The sequence below is a fragment of the Paramormyrops kingsleyae genome, chromosome 10 (assembly GCF_048594095.1).
Source record: "Paramormyrops kingsleyae isolate MSU_618 chromosome 10, PKINGS_0.4, whole genome shotgun sequence".
Classification (NCBI taxonomy): Eukaryota; Metazoa; Chordata; class Actinopteri; order Osteoglossiformes; family Mormyridae; genus Paramormyrops; species Paramormyrops kingsleyae.
The window spans coordinates 29,357,457-29,379,777 of record NC_132806.1 but is presented as its reverse complement, the minus strand read 5'-3'; the positions used below and the strand labels follow the sequence as shown (position 1 = coordinate 29,379,777).

Genomic DNA, 22,321 nt, shown 5'->3' with positions numbered 1-22,321 from the left:
ATTACGGTTATACCCATAGAAATTAATGGAGAGTCCCCACAATGGTATAGATACCTAGTGTGTGAAACTTTAGGATTTAGTGATCAGTGTTGACACACCACAGCGCACAACAACGAAATGTGTCCTTTGCATTTAACCCATATGTGATGTCGTGACATAGCAGTGGGCAGCTAATTCAGTGCCTGGGGGCGGTACCTTGCTCAGGGTACCTCAGTGGTGCCTTGCTGGTCGGGGATTCAAACCTACAATCATTCAATCATAAGTGCGCTTCCCTGACCATTAAGCCACCTCTGCCCATATCTTTGGTCAAGTAGAATTCTTTAGTCAGATACAAAATGGGACAGAATGTTGTTAAGATTGAAGAGTATTTGACACAGATGAAAAGTGATACGAATCCATAGAACATGAAGGTGGTACGAAACACCTATGAAGATGCTCATCACAATTAGTACTGCTGGGTCAGTAATGACAAAGTGGAAACATTAGACGTTCAGTTTATGAACAAGTAGACTTGAGCCAATGAGAGGGAAACAGTCACTTTTTTACAGAGTTACAGAGTTCATTGTCTGAGTGAAGTGCACCAATCAGTGTTGTTAGTTAATTTATCGTTAGTCATTGGGTTTAGAATAAGTCTTGCCTGTATGGTAGTGTGGAAAGAAATAAATCTATCCATCCACCCATCCATCATGTGTCACTGGGCAGCAATCTAATTAGGGATGCCCAGACCTCCCTCTCCCTAGCCAGCTTCTCCAGGGGATACCAAGGTGTTCTCAGACCAGCCAAGAGATATGATCTCTCCAGTGTGTCCTGGGTCTGCCCCAGGGCCTCCTCCTGGTTGGACAAGCCCCAAACACCTCCCTAGTGAGCCATTCAAGAGGCATCCTAGATACAGTAGATACCCGAACCACCTCGACTGGCTCCTTTCGATGCGGAGGAGCAGTGGCTCTACTTTGAGCCCCTCCTGATTGTCTGAGCTCCTCACCCTCTCTAAGGCCGAGCCCAGACACTCTGCGAAGGGAACTATGCAAAGCTTGTGACCATAGATGAGGGTAGGAGCGTAAATCAACTGGAAACTCAAAAGCTTTGCCTTGTGACTCAGCTCCATCTTTATCATGACCGAATGGTGCAGCGTCTGCATTACTGCTTACGCTGCGCCAGTCTGCCTGTCGATCTCGCACTCTCTTCTTCCCTCACTCGTAAACAAGACCCCAAGATCAACTCATTCCCCACCAGCTGGTCCAGCATCCTATGACCAGGATATAATCCGCGTTAATCATCCTGGATCCAAGGTTCTATCAGGGAGGCTGAGGAGTGTAATCCCCCTAAAGTTGGAACCCATCCTCTGGTCTGCCAATCCAAAGGCACTATCCCCGACTTCCACGCAATGCTGAAGAGGCGTGTCAACCAAGGCAGCCCAACAGCATCAAGAGGTTTTAAGGAGTCAGGGTGAAACTCATCTATCCCCCGGAGCCTTACCACCGAAGAGTTTTTTTTTGACTACTCCAATGACCTTGGTCCTAGTGATGGGTAAGTCTTCCTTTCAGTCTTCCAGCTATACTTCCTCCATGGAAGGTGTATCAGAGGGATTCAGAAGGTCTTCAGAATCCTTCTACTACCACCTGACTATATCCCCATTTAAGGTCGTCAGTTCTCCATCCCTGCCGTAATTAGCATGGGTAAAGCCCTGCTTCCCCCCTCTTGAGTTCGCCTGACGGTTTGCCAGAATCTTTTCTTGGTCCTTCTCCATGGCCTCACCAAACTCCTCCCACACCCAAGTTTTTGCTTCAGTAGCTGCCAAAGCCGCATTCCGCCTGGCCTGCCGGTAAGAAAGAAACGATTACTAGAAAGAAAAAGAATCTCACAGCATGTCTGGAGTTTGCCTGATGCCGTGAGTGTGTCTGGTGAGCTGTGGCAGGAGCTCTTGTGTTCAGATAAGAGGCTGAAGCTCCTGAAGAAAGGCCGCCTTTACAGTGAAGTATGCAGGTGGCTGCATGGCGGACGGGGGGAGAATGAGGCAGTGTGCGTGAAAGTACTGCTAGCGAGCTTGTTTCTCACATCTTAACGACCAAAACATGGAGGGTAACTCACCTTTCAGTAAGGCGCTGCTCCTACACCTAGAACCAAAGTAACACGGCGGAGTCTGAGTCCCAGCCTCGATCACACTCAGAATTATTGGCACTATTTTTAAAAATAAGCACCATTAAGTCGAATGAACTGTAGTCTATCTGCCAGTAGGAACAGGCTAAACCACTGCGAAGCAGCAGGTAAAGCCAGTGCATAGCGTACCTACCCCGAAAGAGACAAAGGGGGCGCTCCGGCAGGAGGGCGCTCTTCCAAAGGTTAATGTGTCCGGACCGAATGCTGCTCGTATCAATATGCTCCTGTTTTTGATTTCGATTTTCCTGTTTTTTTGATTTTGCCTGCTTACAAGCGGCGATCGGATCTTTGAGAACATTCAGAAAGAAACAAAGATCGCAAGTGTTTCAATAATTTCAAAAAAGCTTTTTAAAAAGTCTCTGCGTCCGTTGGAAAGACTGGCCGTGATTGTTGGCAGCAGCTGGTAACTCTGACAGAGCAGAAATGAAGGCGAGGATTGGAAACCCCCCCCCCGAAGGAAGTTCAGTGCTCCATCTAGACCTTTCTGCCAGTTACATGTCAATGTTCTCTGCTCCCATTATTAAGGGGCCTCATTTGTGGCTGCGGCAGCCAAAGTCTTCAACACCATGCCTGCGGGCGATTTACGGTACACCTGGGGCCAGATTCTGCCGGTGCCGAGCTCAGGCGAGTGCCAGGCCATTAACTGCTAATGTGGTCGGTCTGAGTGTCGGATACGCCATGGTGTGTGTTTGGTGCATTTCGTCGGGGGGGAGAGAATGCAGGAAGCATCCTCTGCATCCTGGAGCTCCCCCTTCAGGTGAGGCTGATTCTGCTCTGCAAAAAAAAAGCACAATTTTTTTTTTTTTTTTTTTACACCAAAGAGAAAATTTAAAAAGTCAAATAGAATCCAGGGTGAGAAGTAGTGTTTGGCATGTTGAGAAAGGTGTTCATTTGCAGAAAATTTCAAGAAACAAAAGAGCGTCAGTTATGCTGAAGAAAGGCAACGAGAGAACTCAGTCTGGATAACTTGAGAGAGAGTGAAAGGAGATGTTATGCAGCCGCAGCAGAAAGTCAGAGCCGTGAAGCCAGTTATTTGTTGCTGCATTTGGACAGGGATCTTTGTGAAGGGAAAAAGGAAATGGGGAAATAATTAGGAGCCTAATATAAAGTGAATGGATGTTATCAGCAGGGAGGGGGCTGATGTGAGGCCCTGGAGAGGCTGGGTTTGAGCAGCCCAGCTATGTGCTGATCTCCTGTCTCACGCTAGGAAATTAATCACAGGAGGGAGTGTTTTGTTGAATTCTTGTGTACATGTGTGTGTGTGTGAGTGTGTGTGTGTGCATGCGTGTGTGTGTGTGCGTGTACGTGTGTGTGCGTGTGTGTACATGTGCGTGTGTGAGCGTGTGTACGTACATGTGTGTGTACATGTGTGAGTGTGCGTGAGTGTGTGTGTGTGTGTACATGTGTGAGTGTGCGTGAGTGTGTATGTGTGTGTACAAGTGCGTGAGTGTGTGTGTGTGTGTACATGTGCGTGTGTGAGCATCTGTACGTTCATGTGTGTGTACATGTGTGAGTGTGCGTGAGTGTGTATGTGTGTGTACAAGTGCGTGAGTGTGTGTGTGTGTGTACATGTGCGTGTGTGAGCATCTGTACGTTCATGTGTGTGTACATGTGTGAGTGTGCGTGAGTGTGTGTGTGTGTACATGTATATGTACGTGTGTGCGTGAGTGTGTGTGTGAGCGTGTGTACGTACGTGTGTGCGTGTGTGTGCGTGTGTGAGCGTGTGTACGTACGTGTGTGTGTGTGTGTGTGTGTGTGTGTGTGTGTGTGTGTGTGTGTGTGTGTGAGCACCTCAAGCAACAACGCAGGAGATAGTCTGATATTGGTTGGGCCACAACTTAATATCTTTTATTTATAGGGGGATGAATGAAGTAAAATTAAATACTGGGGAGAACATCTCTGCCTCAGTGTTTATGTACCTGCCCTCAAGGCTCCAATCACATACTATCAAATACAGAAGTGTTTTTTATATAATTCAATCTTTTATTAATCCATAAATAAAAATCAAGGCACTTCCATCTTAAGACACTCAATATAAGATGTAACAACAGAGACAATACAGTATCAAAATATATTAGCGTACTTGGTAAACACAGGAGGCCCCGCAGATAAAGCCATCAGTAAGACAAAGAGACCAACGCTTATCACACTCCCTTCTTAGCCTGAACAGCAGGTCACATGTTGCACAAAACAGCCCCAGATACTATTTATCTTCCAATGCCTCCCATCCATCCTGGCCAACATTTTCTCATAGGATCCGCTTCTATCGTTAACATTTTCCTTACTTTCAAGGATGGCAGCATAGCAGACCTGCAGTTCTGCAGTATCTCTCTGGCTGCTGTAATAATCCCGACAGTCAGCGCTGTAAATTCAATGTTATTCATATTAGATAGTCCAGTCATGTCTCCTAATCGACGCGGATGAGAGGATATCGGCAATGGCATCTCTAACCATTTACCTTTGGCTCGTAATTCTTCACCCCAGAATGGATAGACCTTTGGCCATTCCCACATAAGAAGTAAAACGGTGCCCACTAGCCCATTCTAGCACAAATAAAGATATGTTATAGGGTAGAGAAATCATTTGGTCTAATGTTTAGTAAAGGTTTGCAAACTGTGCGATGCTTATTGTAAAATAATAAACCATAAACATTGATACGCCCTCTGTTGTATATAGTGCGCCTTGAAAGCTGCTTTTTCAGTTGGCTTGAGAGCCAGCAACCTCTTACATGAACTGATTTGTCGCTCCGTTCTTCCGTACTTCCTTTGCTCCAGCATTCTCTGCTGCCGCAGCGCACGGAGCTGAGCGGCCGTCGTGTAACATTCTGCAGCCGCTCTTGTGTCAGCTCCTCCAGCGAGCCCGTTTTCTGCGAGGCGTCAGGCGAATCGGAACTCAGAACCGTTCACGGGTGAGAGGCTTCTGTGCCCCTCCTAACGGCGCCCCCCCCCCCCCCCCCTTCCCACAGACACACAGGGCTCGCCCACACAGACACTCGCATCTCCGTGAGACGTGTCTGAGCGTATGGCTGCTGCCTGCTGCTCCGCGTTTGACAGCACACGTGTCTTAAGGCGGGTAGGGCTTATTTTAACACCTGCGGCGGCCATTAATGTCAATTTCCTACACATGTTTACACAGGACACACTTGACTATTAAGCCAAGTACCTTGTTTCCAGCGTGAAAATTTGTCTTCAACCCAAATACCATTATGATGATTGCACTTCTGAAGGCAGAAGAGGTTTAAAAGCTCTCTCTCCTCTCCATAAATGTGTGTGCATCCCTCTGCTGTTCTACTTTAACATGATGGCTGTGCTCTGCTTCATTTGTCTGACTTTTTCCTGCATTTGTCTTCGTAAGGGAGCTGTTACTTTGTTGTTATGCTGTCACTGTGTTTTATTCCGTGACACTCTGGCACCTATGTATGACCCCTGTCTCATTTTTGACATCCGATGACTGTTCTATGTCTTAGAACCATGTTTGTCCTTGGGGGCCCTTAGCTTGTCCACCTCTGTGCTCCCTCCCAGCTCCCTGCCAGACAGTCGACATCTTATGTGGGCTATACGGGGGTCCCCGAGGGCTGGGTTGGAAAACACTGTCTTAGAAGATGTTACTGTGTTCTTTTCATTGTACAAGTTGTGGATAATCAGATCTGTTTAAGCATCTCCCCATTTTGGTATAAAGCCTCGGTGCAAATAATTTTGTCTTCCCGTGTGCTGTAAAAAAATCAGTGAGGTGTACCTCATGAGCGAGCTGGGTCGATTCGGTCTCGATTAGACCAAGCGTGTGGGCTGTCGCTGGTTTTGGAATGAGCCCTGTTTATCTTTCTTGTTTTCGCCCACGTGAATGGAGCTCTTTGACAGGCCTGCTCCTGCTGACCCCTAGTCGTCCAGTGCCCCCTTTGCAGCTGGCCCAAGGGAGCGCCTCCTCGCCTCACACTGGCATCCAGGCAGCATACCACCGGCTGGCGCCCGCCAGCCCCACGCTTCTCAGCACTGCGCCATCGCCCACCCTGTGACCGCATCCCGGCCTCCGAGGCTCCAGTCCAAACACACCTGCTCCCGTCAAAACCCTCCACTTTCCTGTTCTTGAAAAAAATGTATTACTAATCACGACTCCGGCAATTTTTCAGGCGGCAGGGTTGTAGGTGCGCAGTAGTATGTCATTTCCGGGTGCTACATCTCCTGTACAGTTCGCTGCTGTGTGCATCTACTGTGCAGCTGTTTTCAGCAAGCAGCACAAGGGAATGATAAAAGCCCTGAGTGAGTGAGCAGAATTTTGGGAAAAATCAGGTTCTGTGAAAGGCAGGGGAGTCTAGCAAGGATATTCCAGTTCTACCCACCAAATAACCATTAACATGCAGCACTGTGACTCTGAAGCGAAATGAGAAACCTGGATTATTCTGCTTAAGTGAATTTGAACTGAAATATGCTGCTGCCTACAGAATATGTGAAGGTAAATGACATGCTCATACAGTATGAGCCTGAACGAATGTCCTGATGCCTTGTTCAACTGTAGACATCATTATGATGTCATTATGACATTATAATGTTTCTTACCACAATACTTTGCTCACACTGTAACATGTTCACCTGTGCAGTATGTTATTGCGCAATGGGGAAGATACCCAAGCCAGAGAATTCTAATTAAGATGAAAATGATTTTATGAGTATCTATTGATCACATGTAAGCATGTTGACTTAAACCTGGGAGTGAAATAAGACAACATTATATAAAAGAAACTTGGTATTGGGGGAGTTTTTTATGGTCTGATAATTTTTGCTTGTATGATAGCACATAAAATTTGGATTTTTATTGTACAATTTGGCATATGAGTTCAAGTGCAGATACTATTATAATTAGTATTATTAGCATTGCACTGATGAGTCAAATTTATAAAGCTGAGACAGTTTTAAATTCAGTGAACAAATTCCTTTGCATGTCAGGGAACTCAGTTCTGCTTTCTGTCATTCAAGTTATATTCCAGTTTCCTGAGCTGGGAATTAATTGCTGGCAGCTCCACAATGCGATTTAACCCCGACGCCAGCGCACATCATAAATGGAACTTGTTAGCCATATTGAATGGAGAAGGTTAAGGTTGGTGCTATATTTGGAATTTGAATAAACCCCAGCAGCAGCAAAAGTCATGCAGTAGCTGTGGCAAATCGGCCTCATCGTGAGTTGGAGGCTCTAATGAGCTGTTGGTTCTTGCTTCCCACCTCATTAGTCCTGAGGGCAGGCAAGGGGGTTTGGGTTGGGGCAGCTGGCAGGATGTGCTTATGACCGCTGCCTCATTGTAGCCCATGTGTTTTAATGTATGTTAAGCCATTCAGCGCGTCAAATGCGATGTCAGAAATACTGGTTGTGTATATGCTGAATGCAGCACGTCATGCCCCTCCGACACATGGCGCTTCCCCGTGGTCTTACGGGAGCTATTGCGAGTGCAGGGCAGCAGAAAGTCGCATCTAGTTATTGCATGATGTGTGACGGTGCTGGAGAGGCTGTACTGACCAGACAGTAGCTCATCTCTCAGTAGACTAAGCATAAGTGCAGCTTGGCTGAGCTTCCAGCCGATGTCCAGTTACAAGTGTAAGCAGTATTGGAGCAAGAGCAACACATATTTTTCCAAACAAAGCAAGAACCTAAGATTAATATTCAATGAGCAAAAGAATGCAACATTAAGAACAATCAGGAGCGTCAGGTGTCTCACACTTTGCCTTATGTGTTACTATCATCAGCGTGTAATTAGTGATTGTTTTTGTGGTTTGCTCACCATAAAAGTAGTGGACACCTCGACTACTTGTACACATGAAGTATAAACAGTTGCTTCCCTTTTATTTAAAGAATATCTTTCATCCATGTTTCTCTTTTCTTTCTATTTCTTTTTAATTATTTGCACTGTATGCAATCTGCTATTCAAACTCAGGTCTGGTGAAATGTAGCTCAGGACAAAAAACACAGTTATATTCAATGATGGCACCACTGACTGAATAACAGATTCCAGATGTTAATGTATCCAATGAACATGGGCCAGTCACAAGTTCCATCACCGACAAGTGGTTTAGGGTGAGGGGCAGATGATGCCCATTCTTCGCATAACACTTGCTTCAAACCATCGTAAATTTTATTAATATGTTTTGTGCTGGATTGATTTACATAAAATTGCTTTAGGTCCAATGCATGTCATAATGTTGTTTTGGTAAACGGGATTTACTATTTAATAAATGGATGAATTCATATATATATACTTTGGGGTGGGTTTGGTAATTTTCAGTTAATATGTAATGAAAGAAAATACTTTTCACTGTTTTCAAGATTACCTACATTTTGAATAGTTTCTTATTTCAACTTGGATGAGCTTGACTTTTATGCAATAAGGTGAGACAAAAAAGGTACCGTAACCTTTTGAGAATAGTGGCTGACAAATATTTCAGTCCCATTCCGCAGACATATTAAGATTGACTGGTGTGGACACAACCAATATATGGACCCCGTATCACCCGAGGAAAGCTGCAAATCTGTGTGCTCAGACAGTTCAAATATTAGTCATTTGAAAGACTATAAGCTTTTTTTTTTGTGGCGATGTCACAGCTGGCACGGATTTCACAAACAACGACCTTTGGACCCTTTCCGGATTGCAGCATATATATTTAGGATTCAGAACAAACACAGTTATGATGATGGTTGTGAAAAAGTAAGTATTAACACAAGATAAAAATTATAACGAGGCCCTCGCATTTCTTTTAGTTTTTATAAATGTCTTTAGCATTGTTTGAGAGGATTATGCCTGACGTAAAACATGGATGAAATACATTGCAAAAATATATACTGTAGTTGTTTGGAATGCCTCAATTGCGCCACCTTGCGTGAGTAAACCGCACCTTATACATAGGCAGACCGGCAATTCACAACTGCATACTACCTTTGAAACAAAAGCTGGTTTTGTATTTATTAAATTCAACTTTTGTGAATAAGAACTTTTCTGTGAACTGTGAAATTTTGTATGGGAGGTATTTACTGTAACAGCAACAAAAAACAATAATTAAATGAAAATGATAAAAAGAAAATAGTCTCCACTTTGCTATTTAGATATCAAAGTCCATGCCAAAAATTCTGCCAAAATTAAAATGAAACAGCATTTGCATTTTAATTTTCCACTTATGTATGAGTCAGATGTGAAAAATTAAAAAGTTAAATTAAATAACGTTTTTATCTTTTCGTTTTACAATTTGACTTTTCATTTCCTACTTTGCATTTTCATTTTCAAATTCACAACATGCAAAAAAATGTGAACTGCAGCTGCCAGTGGGCGGAGCCATGTATCACTGCTGGGCTCAGTGCGTTTGCTGGTTCCGTGGTCACCTGCATAAATATGTGTGCTACAGTTTAAAAACTCTACTCATATTTTATTTCGTATTTTCAGAATGTCTAAACTAGGAAGCTGGAATAACCAAAGCCGCGAAATAAGAAGCTAAATGAATCGGAAGCTGCAAATAAGTAGCTAAGTTAAGCCACGTGTGACTTCACCATTAGTTCGGGCGACACGGGTGACCATATACAAGAATTATAACGACAACGGCACTGAGAAAGCGCGGCAGTGAACCGTAGCTCCGCCCACTGTCCCGCTCCAATTGCCATATGACTATTAAAACACAAAAGGCTTTTTAATTTTCTTAATTTTTCACATCTGACTCATATATGAGTGGAAAGTTGAAATGCAAATGGTGCTATTTCATTTTAATTTTCATTTTGGCGGGATTTTTTTGTGCATTGACTTTGAAAACTAAATGGTAAAGTGGAGACTGTATTATCATTTTATCATTTTCATTTTATTTTTTGCAGAAAATACCTCCCATAGTAACGTATTAAACGGTACTTCTTTAATTAACGTGTGCTATACGTGCAATGACGGTTTTGCGCTCTAACAATATGTGGCGCATAAATAATTTTATCGTATTTAGAGAACTCGGATCACTTTATTGCCAGTATGTGAACATACCGGAATTGATTGTGACGTGTGTGTGTGTGTATGTAATACACATTATGTATATTATACATATTACATATGTGTTATATATTTCTGGCAGTTTTAGCTTGGGGTTCTAATTCGTTTATTTAGGAGACGGATGGCTTCAGAGAAGAAGCTGTGTAGGAGGCGACTGGTTCGGGAGGTGGACTGCTAACATCTCCCTGAAGGCACGTTGATGAACAGATGGTTGCTTGGGTGTGTGGAGTCTGCTGCAATCCTCGCTCTTCTCTCTATTCGCTCTGAAAGTGAACAGTTCTTTTATGGCTGGAAGCTGGCAGCCAATGGGCTAGTCAGCTGAGCAGATGACCCGCAGCCTGGACTTGGAGAGGCTGGTAGCAGCAAGAAACCAGACGGCAATAGAGTTTGTCACGATAGAGATTTTGGTCTATCGTCTTAATCGCGATTGAGATCACGTGACGTTGCACGTTAGGTAACCACGCATTACACATTCACTTCGACAATGGAAGAAGACGGTGCAGCGGTGAGTTTGCTTACATGTGACGAAACCAACAACGAGGAGATTGTAAAGAATACTATATTGTCAGGCACTATGTTAGAACCTGTTGTTCTGAGAAAAAAACATTAAACTTACAATACATTGCAGTAAACAGTATGGTTGTTTTTTTACTTAAAGTAATGCTGCAATTCACAGTTTAAATAAAATTACATTATATAAAAGTTTCTTTGTGTTTGAATTTTTATTTATGCATTGCCAGATACAAATTGCTATATTGTGATATATATCGTTATCGAGGTAGAAAATTGCTTCTACCGTATTAGAAGATTTTGGTTATATCGCCCACCCCTACTGGAGGGTACAGTAAGCTGGGTTAGTTTACTGTGGAGCAGCTATGGCACAATGGTATTGAGGCCCGAGCTGAAATCCACAAACAGAATCCTGGCGTAAGTTCCAGGGCAGTCGAGATGACGAAGGATATAATGGAGGCATAAGCTGCATCCTCCACTGATTGGCTTGGACTTGCTTTGACAAACCCGTTTCCTCACCATTTGAGGAATCTGTACTGACAGCGTCTTTGTCTGTAGCTACAGGATTCTTCCTGGCGGTACGTGTTGGGGTGAAGAACGGCTATAGGCAAATTGTAGAGGGTCAAGGAGCTAATCGGTCTGCACAGTGACTTAAGGGGGCAGGTGACACACCATAAGGGCCTGCTGCTTCCCTGGTTTTCTGTTTTGTGAAGAGTTTGTGAACATTTTCCTATTTCTGATAAGGAGACCGAAAGACGGACACTGACAGAGATCAGATTCGAGGTATCTGGTTTTATTCTGGGCAGCTCAAGATTGTCAGAGAGTCTCCAAGCCCACTCAGAGTGGTCCAGGGATCATGGAGGTAGATAATGAAGAAGGAGACTGACGATCAACGGGTAGCAGATCCGCAAAGGTAACTGAGGGCCAAGACGAAGATCGCGGTCGGTAGTCTGGACTCTGGGTGAGGATTGGGTGATCGGCATCGGTTCTAGCAGGGTAAATATGAGAATCGAGGTCGGCAGTCTGGGCATAGTTCAGGTGTCGGTACTTCGTGGGGTGGGCATAACTCAGAATCTACAAAGCAAAGAAAAGATCGTTATACAGGGAGAATAACACTGGAAAGACAATTCACTGGAAAGTCAATCAAACTCCGGGCAAACCATGCAGATCCCACATAGAACAGCAAACCGGGTTACCCGAAATAGACTTCAAATCAAGAGAGAGCATGAAACAGCTGGGAGAGGTGTTGTCCTCGACTGGAGAAACCAGTGAAATCAGAGAGCCGGAGAGATAGGGATTCCCCAAGGAGGTGAGCCCTATCGGACGGAATCCCAAGGGGGGTGTGGTTTGGATGATGATCAGGTTACCCCAGAGCGATCCATGACAGCTTCACAGTGAATGTAGGGTGGAGGGGAGGCTGTTGGAGGTGTGAAGTGACTGGTTCCAGGGGGTATGGTGACAATGGGACCATCCTCAGAAGTGGATGTGGGGGCAGGTAGGAACAAAATAGGAGCTGAGTGGCAGACTCAGGAGAGGTGAGAATGGGCAGATGTTGATTGTCTAAGCCAGGGGTCTCCAACTCCGGTCCTGGAGAGCTACTATCCAGTAGGTTTTCTGTCCCACTTGGCTTCTGATGAGCCACACCTGTTCCTGGTATTTACCTGAGAACAGGTGTGGCTCATCAGAAGCCAGGTAGGATAAAAAACCTACTGGACGGTAGCTCTCCAGGACCGGAGGTGGAGACCCCTGGTCTAAGCTGATCGGCCAGGCTGTGGGAGCTCTTCTCTTTGAAGTTTGTAAGTCTTTGCAGGGAGCTCCAGACACTGTTGTTGATGGAGAAGTTTTTCTCCAGCCATTCCTTGTAGGTGGCTTTCACAACTTACATTTTCAATGATTTTTACACACACACACACACACATACATACATACATACATACATACATAAGGGAGATACTGAGAATAAAGCCAGAGGGTAGGTTGAAGTTATATTGTTATTATGTGGGCTGAGACAGTAGAACACACGTTGAGATGTGAACTAAGCCGGTAGAGCACATGCAAACTAAAGTGGCGCCTACTGAATTTAGCAGAACTACATATCCCATGATGCAAAGCAGACCAGATACGGAAAACTGTAATAGTTCAGAGGTCGAAGTAGGCACTGCGTGGATGTTTGGGAGCAGTGATGAGAGTAACGTGTTTTTAACGTTTTTAAAGATCGACTTTTATTATAGGAAAAATGACCTCAAATGATGGTAATTCCACAAAACGCGATTTATTATTTTTGATTTATCGGCATTTGATGGCTAATGGCTATCCGAAAGCTGCAGGCGTGCTGAGAAGACATGTTGCACAGGTAGCCACTTACTGTACCTAAAGCGTAGCAGTTGTAGTTTGTTTGCATTATAAATGTTCAGATTTTAAGCAGTTAATGATGTGCCTTTGTGATTTTGAGTCGCACAATGCGAGTGTTCGTTTTATCAAAAACTAACGTTAAATGGCTGGCAGAATTATGTATACATACACAGTCTATCAAATACGGTTTATGTACACTAATTTATAATGCCATGCCTGTTACATAAAAATATTATCTATATGGTTATAGATTTAGTGTAACCGCCTGAACGGAGTGTGTTTAGTAAATTTCATTGCCCAATGGTTCATGCAGTATTAATATTTCATGTACAGAATGAATCGACAGCAGCAGAAACGTCGCTTGATGAGATCTACCGCAGATGGCTTAAGTGCGTATCGGCGTTTGTCGGCGCCTATCTGATCATTATAATCATTATACAGAATAGTGTGTTGTATGAATGACGGTATTTCACATGGAAAAATATATTGCTCATCAGAGATGCAAAGGAAACTAGAGCGAGTCCTGTGAAGAAGCCTGGCCAGTCGGAAAGCTCTGGGGAAGATGAGGAGACGCCCCCTCCCTCGGGTAACTGGGCTTAAATAGTAATTCAGCTGTTTTTTCTCAATTCTTTTCATTTTATTTCCCTCTCAATACTTAACTCCTCTGGATGTTTCACCAGCCTCCCAGACTTCCTTGAATCTCAGCGCTGTGAATCCCCGGGTAACCCAGCCTGTGTTGAAGTCCCCCGTGGCTAAGAAACCAGGAGCTTCAGACACAGAAAGCACAGATGACTCGGACGTCATAGAAAACACTCCTCAACCCCTGGTCAGTATCATAAATCGGACCTTACTCTGAGCATGGGTAGAATCCATGTTGACCTTTCAAGCTTGGGATAAGTTTGTCCAGTGTAGTCACAGATACCCTCACTATAGACGTAAAGTGTCTTGTATCTGTCTATGACCCAGTATTTGTTCAGGTCACCCATCTTATGTATTGTAATCACAACTGGTGTCAATCTATTGTGTTATCGGTTATTTTCATAGCTGTGCAGAATAAGGACTCCTATCAACTTGTTATTTTGTCCTGATGCAAAGTGCATCAGATAGATTTATGTCTTGTATGTGTTGTATAGTCTACATGTAGGCAAACTTTTGTAATTTCAACTATGTAAAAACCCGTGAATTAAAGTCATGCATCAACTGTTTATATTGTTAGCATTGAAATGAAGACATGCTAAAGACGGTTAACCATGACTTTTCCTCTCTACTTCCAAACGCAAGTAAAGCAGCCTCCTAATTAAGAAAACAAATACACTTGTTCTATACAATGTATACAGTTCTGTTCCATTCATTAAAAAAAAAATAAATAAATCAGGTTTTCAAGTTCTCGTTTGCAGTGCTTGCTGTAAAAGTACACTTGAGGTGTTAACTGAAGTGCTGTTATATTTCACTGTACACAGAAAATTTTGTCAACGCCTAAAGTCAACTCTGTGTCAGCTACTGGCAAAGCAAGTAAAATGGTTCGTTCAGAAAAACCAAAAAAGAAAACAGCCCATGATGGTGACTCAGACAGTGAATGTGACATCCAGCCCTCGCAGGTGGGAGTGTAATAATGTTCTTTCTTAATCTACAAACATGAGCTGATGTACTGTGTTCCTGAAGATCGTGGCATCGTGTTTGTTACTCCCCGATAGGTACCCTTCTTCACCCCAACACGTACTGGCAGAAAGAATCCTGTAGCTACAGACAAAGACGCTGTCAGTACAGATTCCTCAGATGGTGAGGAAACGGGTTTGTCAAAGCAAGTCCGAGCCAAGCGGTCACCAGGAAAGAGCATCTTAGCCAAAGGAGCCACCGTTAGATCTAATCAGGCTCTGCACAGCAAGACCGCAGACACTAATCAGGTCACAGCTCCAGAGAAAACAGGCTCAAGCACTGACAGCGACAGCACCAGTGACTCAGACAGCAGCAAAAAAGCTCCAGCAAAGGGGATCCCAGTAAAGACTGGTCTGTCTGTGTCTGCAAAGACCATGCCTGCACCTAAGACTTCTGCTACAGGAAAAAAAGCTGAGAGCTCCGATGATTCGGACAGTGAAGAAGAGGCTCCAGTGAAGGCTGTTTTGGCAAAGGGAGCTCCATCTAAACCAAACCTTGCCAAACCTAGCCAGGGTACCCCTACTAAGGCTGCAACTACTACAAAATCCTTATCTGCTACAAAGAAAGATGCTAGCTCAGACACTGGAAGCTCAGAGGACTCAGACAGTGAAGAAGAGGCTCCAGTGAAGGCTGTTTTGGCAAAGGGAGCTCCATCCAAGCCAAGCCAACCCAAACCGATTATCACAACCGCTACACCTAAGGCTGCATCTACAGGAAAGAAAGCAGAGAGCTCAGACTCTGAGAGCTCTGATGACTCAGGTAGTGATGAGGACGCTTTTGATAGCATAGTCATAGCTAAAGCACCCCCAGCTAAGGCAAGTCAGCCTGTACTCGGCAAACCCTTAGCAACACAGAAGGGTAAAGTGACAGGAAAGAAGGCAGAGAGCTCAGACACCGAGAGCTCCGATGATTCGGACAGTGAGGAGGAAGCGGTGGCAAAGACTGTGTTATCAAAGGCAGCCCCCGTCAACCGTGCCAAGTCAAGCCTGATGAGCCCTACCAAAGCCACACCTACGCTGAAAACCCCTGCTGTAGGGAAGAAAGATGTTGTGTCAGACAGTGGAAGCTCTGAGGACTCAGACAGTGAAGAAGAGGCTCCAGTGGCAAAGGGAGCTCCATCTAAACCAAGCCAACCCAAACTTAACACAACTGCTATACCGAAGGCTGCATCTATAGGAAAGAAAGCAGAGAGCTCAGACAGTGGAAGCTCTGATGATTCTGATAGTGAAGAAGAGGCTCCAGTGAAGACTGCTTTGGCCAAGGGAGCTCCATCTAAACCGAACATTACCAAACCTAGCCAGAGTACCCCCGCTAAGGCTGCAATTACTACAAAGTCTTCATCTGCTACAAAAAAACATGCTAGCTCTGATGATTCTGATAGTGAAGAAGAGGCTCCAGTGAAGACTGCTTTGGCTAAGGGAACTCCGTCTAAACCGAACATTACCAAACCTAGCCAGAGTACCCCCGCTAAGGCTGCAATTACTACAAAGTCTTCATCTGCTACAAAAAAACATGCTAGCTCAGACAGTGAAAGCTCAGACGACTCGGATAGTGAAGAAGAGGCTCCAGTGAAGACTGCTTTGGCCAAGGGAACTCCGTCTAAAGCGAACATTACCAAACCTAGCCAGAGTACCCCTGCTAAGGCTGCAATTACTACAAAGTCCTCATCTGCTACAAAGAATAATATACACTCTGATAGTAAAGAGGCTCCAGTGAAGACTGCTTTGGCCAAGGGAGCTCCTTCTAAACCAAGCCAACCCAAACTTAACACAACTGCTACACCGAAGGCTGCATCTATAGGAAAGAAAGCAGAGAGCTCAGATAGTGAAAGCTCTGATGATTCTGATAGTGAAGAAGAGGCTCCAGTGAAGACTGCTTTGGCCAAGGGAACTCCGTCTAAACCAAGCCAACCCAAACTTAACACAACTGCTACACCGAAGGCTGCATTGACAGGAAAGAAAGCAGAGAGCTCAGACAGTGGAAGCTCTGATGATTCTGATAGTGAAGAAGAGGCTCCAGTGAAGACTGCTTTGGCCAAGGGAACTCCGTCTAAACCGAACATTACCAAACCTAGCAAGGGTACCCCTGCTAAGGCTGCAATTACTGCGAAGTCCTCATCTGCTACAAAGAATAATATACACTCCGATAGTAAAGAAGAGGCTCCAGTGAAGACTGCTTTGGCCAAGGGAGCTCCATCTAAACCACACCTTGCCAAACCTAGCCAGGGAACCCCGACTAAGGCTGCAACTACTACCAAGTCCTCCTCTGCTACAAAAAAACATGCTAGCTCAGACAGTGAAAGCTCAGACGACTCGGATAGTGAAGAAGAGGCTCCAGTGAAGACTGTTTCGGCAAAGGGAACATTGCCCAAACTGATAAATGCAACCGCTACACCTAAGGCTGCATGCACACTTGGTGTAGCAACGCTAGACAGCTCTTCTAGTGAGAGCTCCGATGAAACAGACAGTGAAGAGAAGACTCCAACTAAGGTGTGTCCCCCCCATCTCTCATTTGCTTCATTCTGCTGTGATCCTTCAAATGTATTCCCAGACAGTGAATTTAATCAAATAGATTGTGCTATATGTAAAAGGCACACATGGTTGCAGCAGTGAAAGCAAGGCTTGTAACACCTCTCTCGCAGTGCCAGAAGAGGGCAGTAGCCACACAAATTCCTTGGATAGTGAGGGCAAAGCAGTAACACCACTTGGTCCATCTGCGTAGTTAATCACATAAATGGTATTTATAGTTTGAATCGCGTTCCCGTTCTGTGTTCAGTGCTGCATTATGATTTACCTTCTCTCTCTCTCTCTAATTTTGATGCTGGCTCACAGAAAGTTGTGACAGCTCAGCCAAAGGCAGTACAGGTCACAGCGAAGGCTGCAGCCAAGGTGGCGGAGCCCGCAAAGGGGCAAGGCATGGGCAACGGCTGTGCGGCAGGGCAGAAGGCGCCAGCTGCAGGTGTGATCTGATCGCCTGGCTGCCCGTTTCACATACCTGTGCTCGTGTTCAGCATTTCCGGTCTCGGCTTTCCAGTACACTGGCTTCTTGTATGGCTTCATGGACCCTTGCCACAAATTACCTCATCGTCCAGTACCCATATCCCAAGCTCCTACTCTTCCAAAAAACAGTTCTCATCAAGTCAGCTCGGGACGATCTCACTGGGCTTAGGTATCACCATTACTGAACCATAAAATCTGTAGGGATATATTAAAAAAAGGCTTAACATCAACACTTCTTGAGTCTGGCTTTAAGACTGAGAGCAGTTGTGGACTAAGCCTGAAGAAAAGCTTTTTAGGTTTTTGGCAGCGTGGCTGTTATACCATTGAGTATGAAGGTTTTGACCCAGATCACTAGCAATACTAAGACTAGAAACCAGAAAGGTTTATCAGCTACTCTTTACGAAGTGTTGATGAAGTTGCCAAGATTGACTACAACCAAAGGCACTCAGTTCAGATGAGTAGAAGTTTTTGCTGCCATCAAACCTGTGTTGAATGGGTATGTAATGAGAATATGGCAAAGTGAGGGTATCGGTTGCATTAATAACAACCTGTATGGAATTACCACTGTTACAAATGGCGCAGCAGTCAGTTTTAAAAGTCGGTGGGACCATGTCATTTATAAGTGAGGTGGTATTGGGCAAACCGGGCCGACCCGCATCTTCTTACTTACAGGTGAAGATCCACCTGTATGTACTGCATGTAATGCTCCTTTGGCTGTTAAACACGTTTTGCTGTTTTGTCCTTTTTTTGACTGACATATTTATCATTTTCCTGACTCTTTAACAGAGGTTTTTAGTAAAGTCGACATTTTTTTTAACATTGAAAACTAATGTTAAACATCTCATATGCTCCAGTCGTCATTGGCCAGCTTCCCGTATCGCTGAAAGCTGAATGCACTGTTTTGCTGTTTCAGCGGCACACGTGGACGCAGACGACAGCAGCTCCAGCAGCTCCAGTGAGGAGGAAGAAACATCCCAGGTGAGTCACCCAGGCATGGACTCTCAATCCATATGCTCCCACCATGTGGGGAAAGTTGTCCTGCTTGGGGTGATTTTATTCTGCTTTGGAAAAAGAAGATGATACAGGGACAGGATGCAAAGAGAGGCAACAAAGCAACGCAAATATGCACCTGGGAAGCATTCAGACTGTCGATAGCAAATGTCAACATGAAAGAAAGTGAAATCTATGACATTTCAGGCATTTTTAGGTCCATAAAAAGAGGACAAGTTCAGGAAAAGAGGACATATGACCAGCCCAGTCCTGCAGGCCACGTAGCAGCAGATTATTGTGGGTTTTTCACACTCCTGCTCTCCAGTCTCTTCTAGCTCCTAAACCATCCCCTAAAAAGTCCTCCGCTGTGAGTAAAAAGACTCCAGCAGAAAAAGGGAAGAGGCAAAAAGACTCCGTTCCATCTGGGAGCAAGACCACCACAAACGTGACCCCTGCCTCCCCATGGACGGTTACAAAAACGACCCCCGTCGTTCCTCCCGCTAGCGAACTGGACTCTGATGTCACAGACATTGAGCGTGACCCCAGGCCGTCGGCATCCAAAGGTAGCGTCCTTCGCTGCAGCGGAAAACTAAACGGACACTAGACACTTTATACGGGACTTAGGTTAACTGCTTTGCTGCACTGTCATGGGTCTTCAGGATCATTTCAAGTGCTTTATATCTCCGTCTTTAGTTGTTGCTGCTACACCCAAAGGAAAGAGGGGAGTTAAGAGTGGTGATCAGGCTGCAGACTCACCGGTAGGAAAGCCATGTCTGTATGCTGACTTACAGAAATGTATAAACAGATGATGTGTGTGTGTGTGTGTGTGTGTGTGTGTGTTGCGTTAAACTTTCTGGTGTTTTAATTGGCTGTTGACTTGCAGCTGGCTAAAGCGTCTCCCACTAAGAAGAAACCCCCAGCCGTTGGTTCCAGCAGTGAAACCCCAACCCCACTGGCGAAGCCGAAGAGGGGCAAAGACAAAAGCGAACACGATGCTCCCAAACCCAAGAAGAGCAAAACAGATTCTCCAGAGCCCAGCAAAGTCGTGGTGCCACCTCCCATCCCGGCAGCAGGGGGCGACTCTGAGTCCGATTCGGACAGCAGTCTGGATGTAGAGAAGTGGAAAAGGCTGGTACTGCATCTGACAGGTACAGTTAGTCTTCCAACCATTGACCTGTTCTTTCTTCATCTGTGATCCCTTAGCTCAGGGGTGTCAAACTCCTGTCCTGGAGGTCCGGAGCCCTACATATTTTTGGTTTTCCCCTCATGTTGCACACCTGATTCAAATTCTTGCACCTCCTTGCGCTAATTACCACACATCTCTTGACCTGAATCATTTGTGGTGGAACAGGGAAAGAACTAAGCTACACAGGGCTCCGGCCCCCCAGGACTGGAGTTTGATACCCCTGCCTTAGCTGACCTCTTGTGTGTCCTGAATGCTCTTAGCTTTGTTCGTGTCTGTGGTTGAATCGCTGTCTTATTAGGTTTTTCCTATGTTGGTAATGCATAACTTTTGCTCCTGTGCTAAATTGCACTAGCTGCACTTGTACCTAAGTTGGACAAATGCAACTGCTAAATTAATCACTCTAAATGTAAACATGTCAGGACGTTAATGCAGTGCTATCATAACCGTATTGGCAGATTCTGACATTGCAAAGATGGATGCCATTGCTTCGGTGGCCCTTGGCTCTTCCACCATCTCCGTGCCGGGGAAAAACACAAAGACAGTGTCTAAGACAAAGGAAAAGGAGAAGAATGGAAAGGCCAAAGCTGGCGATAAGCAGAGCCATGGCACAGCCAGCGGGACTAAGAAAGCGTCCCCCGACACATCGGCCCAGTTGGCACAGTCCGTCAAGGACGACCAATCGGCAGAGGCGAAGGCCAAGCCTGCAAAGAGGCCACTCTTCACCGCCACTGGTGCTCAGTACGGCCACAAGACGCCCGAGAAGAAGCAGAAGTTAGACAAAGATGGCACAAAACAGACGAGCGCAGAAAAGAGAAAAGATGTAAAGGAGAAGAAAAATAAGCACCAGAAGGAGGTGGCTAAAGGGAAAGAGAGAACAGCGGATGTCAATCTGCCCGCAGCTGCGGCGAAGCTTCCGGAAGAAAAGGCTGCAAGTAGGGTTTTTACTTTTGGTTGCGCTTCCTGTACAACACTGTTCAGATGAAGTATTTTACTATATTTATTATGACTTTTTTTTTCCACAGAAAAAAATAAATTAAAGGTTGGAAAGGAGAAAAATCTCACCAGTACACCTTCGAAAACTCTCCAAAATGATTCTCCGCTTTCGGACTCCGGCCAAAAAAAGGTACCATCAGACACTCTGTTATTGATTCCGAATTACAGAAGCTCCCGCGATGCTGTGCATTATAACCTGTCACTGTGTCTTGTACCTGTTTCATTTCCTTACCTGTCAGTGTTGACTGGATCACAAAACATGTCACCAGTCAGAAATAAATGTAATTTCTTTTTTTTTCTCCTCCTTTTTCATTTTTCTTCTTTCAGAAAAAGAAGTCATCTAAGAATAAATAACTCAGGGCCATTTCGGTGAGTGAAATTGTCCATCCATCATTTATTTTGAATAATTGCATGTGTGGTGAGTCTCAGAATTACTCTGGTGGTGCTTCCAGGGTACGAGGGTGTGGTTATGCTCACACTCAGTCACACAATCACAAATGACGTGCAGTTTATAGTCTCTAATTCAGCTCTGGTGCGTGCCGTTGTGATGTAGTGCATGTAACTCAGGCTGGCACATGGAGACTTTCAAACGCTTTATACGGATCAGCTGGAACACACAAATTTGAAGGTGTGTGCATGTGTGAGCCAATAAAGGTCCATTCTGAGCAATCACATCATTCAAATGAAATTGTACCAGATTTCTATGTAGCGATTTGTGCCATATCAGCTAGATAGTGGCTGTCCAGGACAGACACTGAACCCTGTATGCTGGAGTTGGCGTGATGATGATGATGATGACCTTGATCTTTTTTTTTTCCCCAAGGTGGTTCTCGTCGCCACACACGAAGATACACACACAACTGGCAGCCTATACAGAAGATGGCCTCATTCACATGGCCAGATATTTTTTTTTACTGATTTTTTTTTTTTTTTACTTTGTACGTCATATAGATTCTGTCTGTTGTCTTTTAATCATAAGTAATGTGGATACTTGGTCGTAAATCCATCTTCAGTGTTTCATATGTCTTATTGTCCTGGAAAATGGTTGGTAGAAAAGAACCTGAAATTACCTCTAAGTGTGTTCACACGCTGCTTCTGCAGACTGTTGAAACTAAAAACGGTACATTTCATTCTGAATTACTGCAGTGTTAGTTTTTTCCATTTCCTCCTGTACCTACCTGCATATCTTTACTGAAGCAAGAGTTTCTCTGCATCATGTATGAAAAGTGTTAAAAGGCCAGCGAGGTTAAATGGATCTTATTAATAAATTACTTAGAAATAAATGCATCCGAATTTTTCAGGTTCCAGGCTCACAAACTGATTTTAACATAAACTTATGTAAGTATATTCGGTATATGATTCCTGTTCTCTTCTTGACTGGAATAGCAATTTTAATAAATATTTTTTCACATTTAAAACTGGCGTCTGTTCAGTGCCACCGATTTCCTTTATTTCATGCTTTCTTAGGGTGAGATATCT

General features: G+C 44.6%; 1 protein-coding gene and 1 long non-coding RNA gene across 2 annotated transcripts; one reads left to right on the top strand and one right to left on the bottom strand.

Moving 5' to 3' along the window:
- Positions 1–478: 478 nt before the first annotated feature.
- Positions 479–2,552, bottom strand: LOC111853024 (uncharacterized). Its single transcript, XR_002840363.2, has 3 exons — positions 2,291–2,552; positions 2,089–2,114; positions 479–1,816 (listed from the first exon to the last, which is right to left on the bottom strand). It is a non-coding gene; the product is annotated as an uncharacterized lncRNA (long non-coding RNA).
- Positions 2,553–12,809: 10,257 nt separating this feature from the next.
- On the top strand, positions 12,810–22,260 carry LOC111852995 (uncharacterized). Its single transcript, XM_072717660.1, has 15 exons — positions 12,810–13,019; positions 13,352–13,407; positions 13,516–13,604; positions 13,699–13,844; positions 14,479–14,616; positions 14,713–17,163; positions 17,506–17,632; positions 18,587–18,651; positions 18,989–19,226; positions 19,357–19,421; positions 19,547–19,811; positions 20,305–20,781; positions 20,872–20,972; positions 21,170–21,211; positions 21,666–22,260. Exons 1-14 carry the CDS (start codon positions 12,903–12,905, stop codon positions 21,194–21,196), a joined length of 4,362 nt encoding a protein of 1,453 aa, XP_072573761.1. The 5' UTR covers positions 12,810–12,902; the 3' UTR covers positions 21,197–21,211; positions 21,666–22,260.
- The last annotated feature ends 61 nt before the right edge of the window (positions 22,261–22,321 follow it).

Excerpts from the sequence above, each read along its gene's own strand:
- LOC111852995 (XM_072717660.1), top strand. The coding sequence starts at position 12,903 with ATGACCTCAAATGATGGTAATTCCACAAAACGCGATTTATTATTTTTG. Across the intron at positions 13,408-13,515 it reads ATCTACCGCAGATGGCTTAA|AGATGCAAAGGAAACTAGAG; the intron begins GTGCGTATCGGC and ends ATTGCTCATCAG. Across the intron at positions 19,812-20,304 it reads GCTGGTACTGCATCTGACAG|ATTCTGACATTGCAAAGATG; the intron begins GTACAGTTAGTC and ends CCGTATTGGCAG.